The sequence below is a fragment of the Podarcis bocagei genome, assembly GCF_964188305.1.
Source record: "Podarcis bocagei genome assembly, chromosome: 4".
In the NCBI taxonomy this organism is placed as follows: domain Eukaryota; kingdom Metazoa; phylum Chordata; class Lepidosauria; order Squamata; family Lacertidae; genus Podarcis; species Podarcis bocagei.
Window position 1 is genome coordinate 96,471,083 of NC_138128.1, and position 15,745 is coordinate 96,486,827.

General features: G+C 43.4%; 1 protein-coding gene across 1 annotated transcript in view; it reads right to left on the reverse strand.

The window, feature by feature from the left end:
- VWF (von Willebrand factor) overlaps positions 1-7,484 on the reverse strand; it is a 175,286-nt gene extending 167,802 nt beyond the window's left edge. Inside the window, exons 1-3 of the mRNA XM_081191447.1 lie at positions 7,351-7,484; positions 5,078-5,132; positions 1,456-1,593 (exon numbers count right to left, since the gene is read on the reverse strand). Of these exons, the coding sequence (XP_081047573.1) occupies positions 1,456-1,593; positions 5,078-5,132 (193 nt within the window). The 5' untranslated portion in view covers positions 7,351-7,484. The remainder of the gene's footprint in view (positions 1-1,455; positions 1,594-5,077; positions 5,133-7,350) is intronic.
- Positions 7,485-15,745: the final 8,261 nt, after the last annotated feature.

The window sequence follows — 15,745 nt, forward strand, 5'->3', positions numbered from 1 at the left end:
AAGCTTGCAGATTCACTTTTTAGTGCACCGAGATTTGGACAAAATTCATATATAATGCCTGCCCAAGCAGGGCTTATCCTACTATTAGGCAGAACATGTCAGGGTGCTGTTGTGGTTTACAGCAGGGGTCAGCAAACTTTTTCAGCAGGGGGCCAATCCACTGTCCCTCAGAACTTCTGGGGGGGGGTGGACTATATGGGCGGGATGAACAAATTCCTATGCCCCACAAATAACCCAGAGATGCATTTTAAATAAAAGCACACATTCTATTCCTATAAAAACACGCTGATTCCTGGCCCGTCCTTGGGCCAGATTTAGAAGGCGATTGGGCCGGATCCAGCCCCCGGGCCTTAGTTTGCCTACCCATGGTTTACAGTGTTGAATTAGGACCTGGGAAATGGATTTAAATTCCCACTCCGCAATGAAGCTCAGTGGAAGACCTTGAACCATTCAGCCTCTCTACCTAATCTATCTCAAAGGGCAGTTGAGAAGATGAAATGGAGTAGAGGGGACCCATGTACTCTATTTTTAACTCCTTTGGAGGAGTGGTGGGATATAAATAGGTAAAGTAAAAAAGATAAAGGACCTCTGGACGGTTAAGTCCAGTCAAAGGCGACTATGGGGTTACGGCGCTCATCCTGCTTTCAGGCCAAGGGAGCCGGCGTTTGTTCACAGACAGCTTTCCGGGTCATGTGGCCAGCATGACTAAACTGTTTCTGGTGCAACAGAACACCGTGACAGAAACCAGAGTGCATGGAAGCACCATTTACCTTCCCACCACAGTGGTACCTATTTATCTACTTGCACTGGTATGTTTTCAAACTGCTATGTTGGCAGGAGCTGAGACAGAGCAACAGGAGCTCACCCCATTGTGCGGATTTGAACCATCAACCTTCTGATTGGCAAGACCAAGAGGCTCAGTGGTTTATACCTTTGAAATAAATAGAAAGCAACAGATAGGTGGCAATGAAGTGATGGCAGACAGAGCTGGGTGTGCCCCCCAGTCTGCCCTGCCCCCCTCACCTAGCCTGCTGCCCTCAGACACGGTGGCAGCTGCATTCCCATCGCCAGTGAGATTCGGTCCAGCAGGCCTCCATAAATGGAAGTGAGGGCACCATCTTAGACCTTTGCCCCAGGTAGCAAAATGTCGTGAGCAAGGTTCTGGAAGTGGAATACAAATTGCCCACCTCTTGGCTTGGAAGCCAACAGTCTTGGACAGCAATTCCTGCCTCCACCTGTCTCATGCTGCCGCCCCCACCCCACACACTTCACAAACATCTGCCACAAGGCTGGAAAAGGTAGAAAAGCCTATTGGCTAGATGTTAAAACCCAGAGAACAAAGTGGTTACAGACATCCAAATAACTAGATTGTTAGATTTCATTTACACCTGACTATCAACCACAATTGTGTCCGTGCAAACAAGTTTGTTCATTCAGAATCCAGTTTAGACTCACCCAAGAGTGAGAAGGATCTCGTATGACAGTCTCCAGCAAGCAGATAACTGCAGTCACCGGCAAAATCATATAAAGATTCATCAAATGTTTTAATGTGGTGATCTCCAAAAAGGCTACATTGTGCAAAAGATTGAACATCTGCAAGAGAGAGAAAAATAAAGATATAGCATTTCCAAAATGTTGAAGTGCAAATCTTGAGGGATGGCTGTATTTCAGTTTGCATATTGAAACAGTGCTAATTTAACTCATGCTTTTGTTCATTCCAATGGTCCTTGCCATCCAGCAAACACAAGACTATGCAAATTTCTCTCATATTAATAAATTGTACAACAATAAAGGTAAAGGGACCCCTGACCTTTAGGTCCAGTCGCGGACGACTCTGGGGTTGCGGGGCTCATCTCACTTTACTGGCCAAGGGAGCCGGCGTTTGTCTGCAGACAGCTTCCGGGTCATGTGGCCAGCATGACTAAGCCACTTCTGGCGAAACCAGAGCAGCGCACAGAAACACTGTTTACCTCCCCCCCCCCGAGTGGTACCTATTTATCTATTTGCACTTTGACGTGCTTTCAACCTGCTAGGTTGGCAGGAGCAGGGACCAAAGAATGGGAGTTCACCCTGTCGCAGGGATTCGAACCACCGACCTTCTGATCGGCAAGCCCTAGGCTCTGTGGTTTAGACCACAGTGCCACCCGCGTCCCTTGTACAACAATAGTTGAGCTAATATGAGGGTGAATAATCTGGATTCAGAATTCTTTGATCTTGGCACGGGAAGTTGAGAGATAAGATAAAGATAAAGCTTTATTCGCATTAGCCAATGGCCACAGCAACAGTAAAATATTACAATATACGCAGAAAAGGAAGTTTGATATGAGCACAATTTAAAGTCCTGAATCAGCCATCAGTTAGTGGCCCTTATTCCGATTGCCCCTGCTATGAACCTAGCAACCTTTGCTGTTATCTGCTCATTTTGATCTGATAGAAGAAAGGGCATTGTGGCAGTGGTTGAACGCCCTGGGATGGTTAGTATGAGTGGGGTGATGATCTCGTTCCTCATGTTTTTTTTAAAGGGAGTGCAAGACAGGAGGACGTGGGCCGCTGTTTCGGTGCTACCATCTCCACAGGGGCAAAGACGTTTCTCAGGCAGGATCTTTTGGAATTGACCCTCAAGTACTGTAGGTGGAAAAACATCCAGCCTTGCAAGTGTAAAAGCATGTCTGTATTTTGGGATAATAAGTTTGTACAGATATGGTAATAAGATTAATAAGAATATGCAAATTTGGAATGATAACGATGGAAATTATATTTTTACTATAGGTTAAGATGTTGAGTAAGGTTAAACGACAGAGGGTAAGGATTTGCTGGAGTGGTACCTATTTATCTTCTTGCACTTTGACGTGCTTTCGAACTGCTAGGTTGGCAGGAGCAGGGACCGAGCAACGGGAGCTCACCCCGTTGCGGGGATTCGAACCACCGACCTTCTGATCGGCAAATCCTAGGTTCCATGGTTTAACCCACAGCGCCACCCACATCCCTTGTCTATCAAATATAGTCTTAGATTAATTAACTCTCCTGCCTGCACTGGTACCAAATTAACAAAATCAACCTCATCAAAAGAACTGAACACCTTACAGGTGTGAAGAAGGCAAAAAAGAGCAGTGCCAAGTGCCAAGCAGGAGCTGCCCCCCCCCCTGGCAAAAATATCCAACTCAGCCCCAGAAAAGGCAGCAACAGAAGCCCCCACTGTAAAGTGGGTGCCGGAGGGTTGTGCAATGAGGAGGAGGAAGTGGGCAGCACTGCCCCCTCTTCATTGGGTATTCCAAAAGCAATGACAAACCTAGACAGCACCTTATAAAGCAGAGACATCACCTTGCCAACAAAGGTCCGTATAGCTAAAGCTACGGTTTTCCCAGTTGTGATGTATGGAAGTGAGAGCTGGACCATAAAGAAGGCTGATAGCCGAAGAATTGATGCTTTTGAATTATGGTGCTGGAGGAGACTCTTGAAAGTCCCATGGACTGCAAGAAGATCAAACCTATCCATTCTCAAGGAAATCAGCCCTGAGTGCTCACTGGAAGGACAGATCACGAAGCTGAGGCTCCAATACTTTGGCCACCTCATGAGAAGAGAAGACTCCCTGGTAAAGACCCTGATGTTGGGAAAGATGGAGGGCACAAGGAGAAGGAGACGACAGAGGACGAGATGGTTGGACAGTGTTCTCGAAGCTACCAGCATGAGTTTGACCAAACTGCGGGAGGCAGTGGAAGACAGAAGTGCCTGGTGTGCTCTGGTCCAGGGGGTCGCGAAGAGTCGGACACGACAAACGACTAAACAACAACAACAAAACATTTGGCCAAAAATCTACCTCCCTCTGGAAGTGACCAAAACGAGCCTCTTCTGAGGAGGAGGGGGTGAGAATGCCATTGTCAATAGGAGCCCTAAAAGCAATGCAAAACTTTTCCTTTGTAGCATGGCCAGCTGTGCTACAGAAGATCGCTCAGAGGGAAGAGAATCTTGAAGTTACCACCTGTTCGTTGATGGGCAGTCGCTCCCAGCATCTTTCTGCAGGGATTGGCTGTGTGATGGTGTTTCCTACAGGGAACTTGGTTGTGCAGCCAATTCAGTGGGCTTTGAATCACTGCCTATCAGCTGGTAGGTGATGGCATCAAGCCTGCTGGCATTCCCCATACTGGGCAGGGGTCAGCTGAGCTAGCACGTACCCTATGGGAATTGTACACCAGAAGCTGGCCTATCTGCCCCACACCTGGCATCACATATGACAAGAGGTGTGGGGCAGGTCACATGGTCTGCGGAAAGCAGCCTCAGGGGTTGTATAGGGGCCTCTGTCAGGCTAGTGAGATCCACAGTTTCCACATCCTGAAGGACAAGGAAGGGTGACAGAGGCCAAAAACATAATAGAGGAAGCGACAGGATTGGCCATTGAATTGCCCTATGCTGGTTGGGTTTGCACTGCTTTTGCACTGATGTTTTCTCAAAGGGAAAGGACAGGAGAAAAAGGGAAGAGAATAAAAGGACGATGGTTTGATGGCTGCACCATCTGGGTGATCAGTAAAAAGTGAGTAAACTAGGATAGTGATTCTGGACTAAAAACCTGGTATGGGAGCAGCTAGCACATCTCAAAAACTGCCAGCCTCTTCTCTTTCACACAAAAAAAGGCATCTCCATCCCTATAAGTTCTTTTTCCCTGCTGGCAATCGCCTTCTAGAAGTGTCTCCAGAGCAACAGATTTCTCCTAGCTTATATAGCCAAGGATAATAGATCTGGCCAGGGGCTATACACTTAGCTACAGAACAGGTTTAACCATTTTAGCAGTCCTCCTCTTCTCCTGACCCCAGTCTCACAGTACTAGATTAGAATACGGTTTGAAGGGACCCCAAGAGTCATTTAGTTCAATCACATAATAATATGTGTCTGCCTTATCCTCAGTTCAGACCACCAGCCCATTTAGCTCATCCTTGTCTGCTCTGTGGCTCAGCGTGAATAAGCGCAAAGGTATGCACTTGGTGTGGAGATGGGTTTCTCAATAAAATTGTTGATCCCTTGTTATGTTTGGGCAAGAACGCCAGGACAAAAAATGCAGGGCGTGAATTATAAACTTTCTTACCTAGTGCTGAGACAGGCAGAACTAACAAGAGCAGCAACACTATAGAGCCCATCATCTAAAAAATAAACGCGACAGAGTTATTAGAAGTTTTCCCCACCCCTTAATGTATCAAGCTGTAGAGGCAACAGTACAAATAGCGAACGGCTTATGCACATTTTAGTTATATTAAGCATGATCTAGCCAAAGTTAATGCTTTGATTTAACTAGGATTAAAACAGGATTGAAATCAATGGATCTTTAAAGTGCATAGCCATGCAGTACAACCCTACACATATTTACAAAGAAGCAAATCTTGTTGGATTAAATGGGATTTATTGCCATGAGAGTGTGCATAGGGTTTTAGACTTAATCAAATCCCGTTCATTCTTTTTATATTCATTGGCATTCTATTTCTCCTCCATTTGTGAAGGATATTTGGACCCCAAAAATGTGATTTATGAATTGGTCTCTTTCCTCCACCCCCCACCCGCAAGCTATATCCAAAAAAATTACATGCTTTGGATTTATTACAAAATATGTATAGGGATGTCTTTCTATGGCTTACAACCAGCCATCTCTAGAGCCATGCAGCGACATGAGACAGATGTGTGTGTTGTTCACAATTGCACCAGTTACTCCTGCCCCTTCATCACACCCAATCTTTATTCGTTGGACTGGATCTGCACTGGATTCTATGCACAAACTCTGCAATGCATGTAGGTGTTTGTATCTAGCCCTTGGAAAATGAAGTGTGCATTCAGAACTTATGCCTGTTGGAGTGTGCACATACAGACAGGACTGGGGTGGTGTCAATGGCCATGATCCTGCCCCCCACCCCCCAAATATAACTAAATGTGCTTTGTGTAGCCATCTACACAAGGCTTCAAAAACCAGATTATTTATGTTCCTCTGAATGGGCCTATTGCAGGAAGAAATATCAAGAATGCTGCCCCAACAGACACAATGAACTACACATGCTTTCAAATACAGGAAGCTAATAGACTTTAACCAACCTGGAGTGAATATGGATAAGCATTTACCAACTAGTAACTTCTCACAGAGTGTACGTAACCAGTTGGTAGCAAGCAGCCAAGTGTTGGGAAGATTTTTTACCACTCCTTTCTCCCCCAGATTTCTGAGCAAGTGCAAAAGCATGGTAATATTTTCCTTATCTCTTGGCAGAATTATACAAAGTGGTTTATGAAGTGATTACATGCCCATCTGTAGTAAGTTATCCTGCAGCCAATGCTTCTGTTTGTATGTGTCCCTATGAAACTGGTATAACAGCCCAGCCAGGCCGCCACATGCTAAATGCGCTGGCGCAATGCAAACACTTTTTGGGGCAGGTTTGGGGAAAGGGAGGGGGAAATATGCAGTTGTTGATTATTATTATTATGTCATCAGTTACATGGAATAAATTCCCACGTGTCTAATTTCACTAATACCAGTGAAACATAAATTTGATGTATGCATGTATGGAAAATTAAACAAGAACATTTGAAAAATTCAGCAATAGCAAAGAAAACAACAGAATCACAATACTGTAGTACCCCAATGGTACTTGCAGTGGATGGATTCCTGGCAGATGAGCTGCCAGGTCGCATGTAATAATGATCCAGCACAAGGTTCTATGAGAGTATAGCTTCAGAATATTATTAATGACTGGGTCCCTGAGGAATCAGTGAAATTTGATGGACAGGCCCCCATTCTGGGTGCTAGTATAGAAAAAAATGTTTGCAATTGGTCCAACTTAAAAGTCTAAATGTGATCTTAAAAAAGAACAGTTGAGAGTAAAATCAACTGGAGCATCTTATATTTTGTGTAACAAGTCAGTTCAATGTCACAGTATATTCTGTATCATCACGACCACCCAATGAGATAAAGCCAGACTGGGATGGGGTCTTTCTCCAGGCCATCAAATCTGCTTTACCTCTAATCTGGAATACGAACCCAGGTCCTCAAACGTACAGCAGTTACTCCTTGCATCAGAGACATTCTAGAACTCTACAATTTTCACAACCCTAAGTACACACATGCACTTCCATATTTTAATTTAAGCTTGCTTTTTGCCTTTTGCCCATTTCTGATTCCATGAATATTTCTTTTGACTACCCACATCAAATAAAGCCTAAGCAACCCGGATGGTAAACAAGTATCAGTTTCCAAACATTTATCTGTTGTAAATTCCTTCCTAACATTTATAAAGGGTCCACTTAATTATTTTCAACCGATGGACCTACACTCTGCTGCATCAATGATAATCACAAAATCTGCTGAAATAATAATATAGATACCTTCGCTTCTGTGCAAAATTTAAATTGCCCATCAACAATGTGCTTCTCTAATGATGGAAGCTAGACTCCTGAAGGTCCTTAGGCCTCCTCTCCTTTAGAAGGCCACATTGGAATGGCCTCGGTGGGCTATTTGTTCCTGTTATATAAGCCAGGAACTCTTGTTCACCAAAGGGAAAAGATAAAGGGTGACGGTTGCTTCCGCCAGATTTGCAACACAATGGTGCAACCAGGAAAATCAGTTGCCTTAATGGCTAAAAAATAACAATGAAGGGAAGTCGTATTAAATATCTTTACAAGACAGATAAACCTTTGAAATGATGTGTGCGTCTCTGTGTGCGTGAGCATAAAAGTCCGGGAGACGTTTTGCTTATGCGTTGCAAATAAGACTTTACAGCCAGTTGGGGGGAAGGAGTGAAATAATAGATTTGGTTATATTGGAAAGCAATACCGCGCTTCCTCACAATAGCAAAGTGATAGCTTCCAAATAAGACGATGATTGACGCTTATTTCTAAAGAGCTGACAGCTTTCCTGGGGAATAAAAACAGAAGTGGGGCCAATTGACACCTCGCCACTCCCAAGTCAGTAAATTGGTGTCCTTGGTAATAGGAACCTGTCCTACTACTTAATCTAACCCAGTAACAGGGACACAACCATTCAAGGTCTCAGGCAGAAGGCTGTCCCAGCCTCATTGCCTATCTTCCTTTTAACTAGGTGACCTGGAGACTGAACCTGGGACTTAATGGAAGCCACTAAGAATTGAATGGATGCGGGTGGCGCTGTGGGTTAAATCACAGAGCCTAGGGCTTGCCAATCAGAAGGTCAGCGGTTCAAATCCCTGCGACGGGGTGCGCTCCCGTTGCCCCATACTTCCTTGGTGAACTCTTCCTGGATTCACTAGAAGAAAGTTAAGTCTTAAGTGGAGCATACTCACAACCACTGGGCATTCTAGTATCTGTGGGTTAAACCACAGAGCCTAGGACTTGCCGGTCAGAAGGTTGGCGGTTTGAATCCCCGCGACGGGGTGAGCTCCCGTTGCTCGGTCCCAGCTCCTGCCACCCTAGCAGTTTGAAAGCACATCAAGTGCAAGTAGATAAATAGTTACCGCTCTGTTGGGAAGGTAAACGGTGTTTCCATGCGCTGCTCTGGTTTGCCAGAAGCGGCTTAGTCATGCTGGCCACATGACCTGGAAGCTGTACGCCGGCTCCCTCAGCCAATAAAGCGAGATGAACACCGCAACCCCAGAGTCGGCCACGACTGGACCTAACAGTCAGGGGTCCCTTTACCGTTACCTTTACTAAGAATTGAACCTGCACCTGTCACCTTAGCCCAACTCCTGCCTGTTTCTAGGAAAACAGTCAGTCTGGCTCCTTCCTTTCAATAAGGCAATGTGTAGCGAGACTTTAGGAATAAGGTATACAGTGACTTGTTCATGAAACACACAAATTTGAATGTTATACTTAAAAATATATGTAACCTATTATTATTATTTTATAAAATTTATATAATGCTTGTTTGTAGAAATAAAATCTCAAAGCCGTTTAGACACGAGGTGATTGCGTCAAGTTGGAATGGTCCCTCGTGACAGATGTTGGAAATGGGTTAGCTCTGTTTTTTCCAGGGATCACCAACCTTTTTGAACTCGTAGGCACATTTCAGATTTTGACAGAGTGTTAAGAACCTGTTACAAAATGGCTGTCCTGGAATGGCATGGCAAAACAGAAAATTAGAGAGATAAATAGAGCTGGGCAATGTATTGTTACATTGTCAGAAACCGGTTTGAAGTCCACATCGTGGTAACAGTTTCATAATATTAAACATGGTGATATATCACGAATCACGATGTGTGTGTGTTATGTAAAAAAAAACCTGTGATGTGGTTCCTTGTTGCTCTGTACTATCACAGTTTTAACAATATGTTAAAGGTAAGTAAAAATGTATCAGTTTTAGACCCCTAAGTAGTAGCAATTTCGAGGACATTACTCCTTTACGTCCTTATTTCAGACATCGTGATATATTGGTATATCACGGTGTTTAGCTGGTGACACCTGAAGAAGCGTCTCCACCCTCATCGTTCAGCCCAGACACTGAGGTCCAGCTCCGAGGGCCTTCTGGCAGTTCCCTCCCTGCGAGAAGTGAGGTTACAGGGAACCAGGCAGAGGGCCTTCCCGGTAGTGGCACCCGCCCTGTGGAATGCCCTCCCATCAGATGTCAAGGTAATAAACAACTGTCTGACATTTAGAAGACATCTGAAGTCAGCCCTGTTTAGATAAGTTTTTCATGTTTGATGTTTTATTGTGTTTTTAATATTCTGTTGGGAGCTGCCCAGAGTGGCTGGGGAAACCCAGCCAGATAGGTAGGGCACAATTAATTAATTAATTAATTAATTAATTATTAAATGCTGAAAGCAAGACATCGCTCAGTCCTAGAGACAACCACCCCTAAGACAACCTGTCATCTGTGTCCTGCTGATCCAGATTATGGAGTCACACACTGATGCTGTTGCTGTCTAACAACAATAGGGAGCATTTTTAAGTACAGTGGTACCTCGGGTTACATACGCTTCAGGTTACATATGCTTCAGGATACACACTCCGCTAACCCAGAAATAGTGCTTCAGGTTAAGAACTTTGCTTCAGGATGAGAACAGAAATCGTGCTCCGGTAGCGCGGTGGCAGGAGGAGGCCCCATTAGCTAAAGTGGTGCTTCAGGTTAAGAAGAGTTTCAGGTTAAGAACTGACCTCCAGAATGAATTAAGTACTTAACCCGAGGTACCACTGTACCAGGAAAATCTATTTAAGCTGGCCATACCACTCTAATTTCACAGAAATAACTTCGAATGTGCCTACACATTTTGACCCATGACCTCCTTCCTAGGAGTGCTAGAAACTTAAAAGAAAAAGAAAGTTCAGTCTGTGGCACATGCCCAAGGGCAGCGCTGGAAGCTTTTGTGGGTACAGTGGCACCCACAGGAGCTGGGTTGGTGACCTCTGTCTTGCACGCCCAGTGGGAGTTCTGCTTACATGAGCAATGAAGAGTCGCCTTCCAGTAAGTGCCCTCTCCCTGGCATAGGGTATATGCTGAGGATAGAGGGCTTCATTTGGTGCGCCCTGCAGGGGGCATCATGCTGACCTGAAGCAGGGCCAGAGACCAATGGGGGTCGCAATGTAAAGCCCAACAATACTGCAGCTGGGCTGAGATGGCGTGCAGCTGCCAGAGCATCTGCTAGAAGACACCTTCAGAGGGGTGACCATGGAGCACCCACAGAGAAGTAGAAAATGGGCAGTGCTGGCTGGATTTTGGTGGCAAACACCCATGACAGGGGCACCAGGAAAATAAGCAGCTTTTGTCCAGTGGCAGCATTCAGCAGCCAGGAGAAAAAAGACATGGAAAGTGCTGGTTTGGTTTTGATGACAGGGAAATATGGCCCAAGGCAGGAGCAGCGGGAAAGGTCACATTCTGGACAGCAAAATTCAACAGGGATAGCAAAATCGACAGCTGGTGGGGGAATGTTCAGAGGGGCACAGGTTGGCCACATGTGGTTTATTCTGCTACTTCTGTGCCAGGGTGATGGGAACTGCGATTCTAATTCGTAGGTCAATTGACCAAATGGAATCCCAAATGCCGCCCATTTCCTCTTGTGATTAAAGGTAAAGGGACCCCTGACCATTAGGTCCAGTTGTGACTGGCTCTGGGGTTGTGGCACTCATCTCGCTTTACTGGCTAAGGGAGCTAGCGTACAGCTTCCGGGTCATGTGGCCAGCATGACTAAGCCGCTTCTGGCGAACCAGAGCAGCACACGGAAAAGCCATTTACCTTCCCGCTGGAGTTGTACCTGTTTATCTGCTTGCACTTTGACATGCTTTTGAACTGCTAGGTTGGCAGGAGCTGGGACTGAGCAACGGGAGCTCACCCCGTCGTGGGCATTTGAACCGCCGACCTTCTGATCGGCAAGTCCTAGGCTCTGTGGTTTAACCCACAGATAGTATAATACCCAGCGGTTGCGAGTATGCTCCACTTAAGACTCAAATTTCTTCTAGTGAATCCAGGAAGAGTTCACCAAGGAAGTATGGGGCAACCTGTTCATTTATATAGATCTTTGTACAAATAGCAGGAATTCATTGGCTCTTCAGTAACCTTGGCTGCCCGAACAAAAAACAACAGATTCTTTGTAATCTCATGGAAAATTGGCAACTCCTCTGCAATACCAACACCCAGACTTTCAAAACTGTATTTTGAAAGCTGTCTATATTTAGAAAAAAATAAATATGTAAAAGGAAGTAGTAATAAATGAACATCAAGTTTCACGATATTATTCATAAATACTACGTCAGAGTTATTGCACAGCAAATGGATTGTGCAGCTATGTACAAAGGAGTCATATATGAACATCACGGAGCAGATTATTCATAAGTATTATGTAACAAGAGTTGCACAGCTACTTGTGGAAATTCCGCCTGGTAGAAAAGTCTTTCTAGGGCAATGGCAGTTGTCTTCTCCTGGTTCTACAATGGATCAAGGTTGTAGTCACAGCCAAAAACACTTTAACAAACCTCTGCTGGCAGATGGCTGGCTTTCTCCCTCACACTCTGCTCACGTGCCTTTGAACATTAGTTTGAAATACTAAAATCTGGCAAATGAAGATTTTTCTTAACCCTGAGATATCTAACAGCAAAAAGTCCACATGCTAAATCAGGTTTCTTTTCAGAAACGCAGAACAAAGTCAGTAAAAGCCCCACCAGCAGGAGAGAAGGTGTGAGGAAATACAAAGGTGTGTGTGTGTGTGTGTGTGTGTGTGTGTGTGTGGAGCTTCACATTTTGATAAGCTGGCCAGTCCGTAAAAGGATTCATGTTCCATACCCTCCAACATTTCTCTGATGAAAACAGAGATGTCCTATTCCATATTATTATTTATACCTCACCCATCTCACTGGGTTGCCGCAGCCACTCTGGGCAACTTCCAACATATATAAAAACATGATAAAACGTTAAACATTTTAAAGCTTTCTTGCCTTCAAATATCTACCAAAGGTTGTATAGTTACTTATCTCATTGGCTTGGTGGGCTCATAACCCCATGCCCACCAACATTTCTCTGAGGAATATAGGGAGGTCCTAAAGGAAAGCGGGGCATTCCGGGATCAAATCAGGAACCGGGAAGGCTTTTGTAAATCTGGGACTGTCCCTGGAAAACAGGGACACTTGGAAGGTCAGATGTTCTTTTAACACAGAAGAAATAGTTTTCAGCAAGTTCAGCCTTTTTTCATGCCTACACGACAGGTTTCTCCTGCTGCTGCACAGCTTTTGTGTCTACAAGAACCTTGTCCTCCTTTGCACTGCCTCACACCCCCCCCCACTTCTACTACTTCCCTATATAACTTTATCCAGAATTTAAAGATATTTTCTTAACAAGTTACCACTGTCTTTATCCCTCCCTCCCTCCCCAAAGGCACGGCTTTCAGATAAATGAATAATTCTTCCTCCAGTACAGAGTTCCTGTTGAGCTCTTTTCACTTCATAGTGAAGCAGACAGCTGCTTTGTAAATAAATAGACTCCCCACCCCGCCATGGAAATCACACGGCCCTTTTTCTGATGTTGTGGCTTACCCTAGTACAAGACGGTGCATGTTACTCATTGTGATGGATGATAAAGTCTTGAGACATTCACTGGTCCTAGATAGAACAATTGGTGCAATTATTGCATTTCTCCCTCTAGGTAATTTTAAATAAAGAGTCTTTTTTCTGGCTCTATATAACTTCCCCAAATCTTCTTTTCGATCCATAACTCATGAAGTTAATCTCATGAACTCTGATCACCATCTGACCTTTTAACATTCTGCACTTTATTTTTAAGATTTGGGACCACAAATCTCAACACACAACTAAGTATACACCTTGTATGTATCACATTTTAAAGGAAGATGAGCCAATATGAATTTGCTGAACCAACATTTAAAAGGGATACAAGAATGGGGGACGTGAGGAAGTCAGGAAAATATGTGAATTTAAGATGTAAAATTAAGAAAGAGGGAATTTTTGTGTTTTTCCTATATGTGCTTTTTCTTTTTATTATTAGTTTTTAATGTACGTATTTTTGTATTTTGTATTTTTGTGCTTAATGTTTGTATTGTTGTATTTTGTAGTATGTATTTTGTGTCTTTATATTCTTTTTGTCTTTGTATTGTTTCTTTTATACTTTGCATTGTTAAAATTTAATAAAAAACTATAAAAAAAATTAAAGGAAGATGAGCCAAACATGCAAGTACATTCATACATATATTTAAGTCTAGTTTCCACAGACAAATGGTACAGAGATTACAGACAGAAGTATTTTGTAAGACCTGGCACTCTGCCACTCTGGTGCTATTTGCGTGATCACGGTGACTCTACTTTTTGGAACTGCTGTATTGCAGGGTGGGAAACTGCTGGTCATGTTTGTTGTGTGATAGCATAGGATACCAGAATCTCTCTCTCCATTTGCTGCTAGTGCATGCGCCATCCTTCCTTACAGCTCGGCAACTTAAGAGGGATTGATAGTTAGTGGAGCACTCTCTTTCAAGGAAGCTTCTCCTTCATTACTGATCTTCTCCTTGAGGAGCCACAGGCAGCTTTCCAAAAAAGCCCCAGGGCTCCTAGGAGCAGAGTTTGAAAACACTGGTGTAAACCAGGCATCCCCAACCTTCGGCCCTCCAGATGTTTTGGGCTACAATTCCCATCATCCCTGACCACTGGTCCTGTTAGCTAGGGATCATGGGAGTTGTAGGCCCAAACATCTGGAGGGCCACAAGTTGGGGGTGCCTGGTGTAAACAATGCTGTGGCAGTAACCTGCTAAAAGCTGTGCATTGTGTGTACTCTGCCTCATAGAGATGTAAACAGCTATTACAAATAGACAAGGACCAGCAACAGCTACAAATAACATTCACCTCCTTTTTCAAAAAAAGTAAGATGTTGTAAAATATCTCATATATATGGAGGCCAAATGGCCGAAATATTGGGAAATTTTGGAACAAGAAGGAGACAAATTGAAACTGCAGAGTTTTGAGAAATTAAAAGATAAAGTGCGAGACTGGCTTCATTATTATCAGATAATGGAGGCATATAATTTGGATAAGAAAAGTGCCTTCCAGGTGGAAAAATCAAAATTAGAAACAGAACTGTTAGAACCTAAAACTAAGATTTTGTCAAAGATGTATAACTTGCTGTTGAAATGAAATACTCAGGATGAAACGGTGAAATCTGCTATGATTAAATGGGCACAAGACGTTGGACATAACATTATGTTTGCTGACTGGGAACAGTTGTGGACCACAGGTATGAAATTTATGGCATGTAATGCCTTAAGAGAGAATATTATGAAAATGATATACAGGTGGTACATGACACCAGTCAAGCTTGCAAAAATCTATCACTTGCCCGATAATAAATGTTGGAAATGTAAAGAAACTGAAGGTACATTCTTTCACCTTTGTGCCCAAGGATTAAGGCTTTCTGGGAGATGATATATAATGAAATGAAAAAGGTATTTAAATATACCTTCTTGAAGAAACCAGAGGCCTTTCTCCTGGGCATGGTCGGCCAATTGGTGCCAAAGAAGGATAGAACTTTCTTTATGTATGCCACAACAGCAGCAAGAATACTTATCACAAAGTATTGGAAGACACAAGATCTACCCACCTTGGAAGAATGGCAGATGAAGGTGATGGACTATATGGAACTGGCAGAAATGACTGGCAGAATCCGAGACCAGGGAGAAGAGTTGGTGGAAGAAGATTGGAAAAAGTTTAAAGACTATTTACAGAAATATTGTAAAATTAATGAATGTTAGAATGATGTTGGATAGAAACTAAGTGGTCTATAGCTGTAATGTTATAAGGGAATACGAGAAAATGGACGATTAATAGGTAAAAATCCAATGTTACAATATTTTAAGATTGAAGACCAGGATAAACAAAGAGGGGAGGGATTTGCTGAACTAACTATCTGAACAGGAATACAGAAAAGGGAGGCGTGAGGAGGTCCGGGAAATAAGCAAATGAAAGATAAGTCATTGAAAGAGCAAATTGTTTTTAACTATTTTTATTTTGTATTTTTATTTTTTATTTTTTTAATTTTGTAATATTCTGAAAATTTCAATAAATATATCTTTAAAAAATATATATCTCATATATACATATATTAATGTGACAAGATTCATCTTTGCAGCATTCAAGCCAGATATTCTGGGTTGATGGGATGCAAAATCAGGTGGTTACAACCTCCTCTCTAGAAGGTTCTGAGCTTCTTGTTTACAGTGCAACCGTTGCTCTAGGGTGAGAGAGGAGGTATAATCAGCTGTGTTTGTCAACAACGGGGACATTACTTTCATTAATGAGCAGTTAACTGGCAATAGTGTGTGGT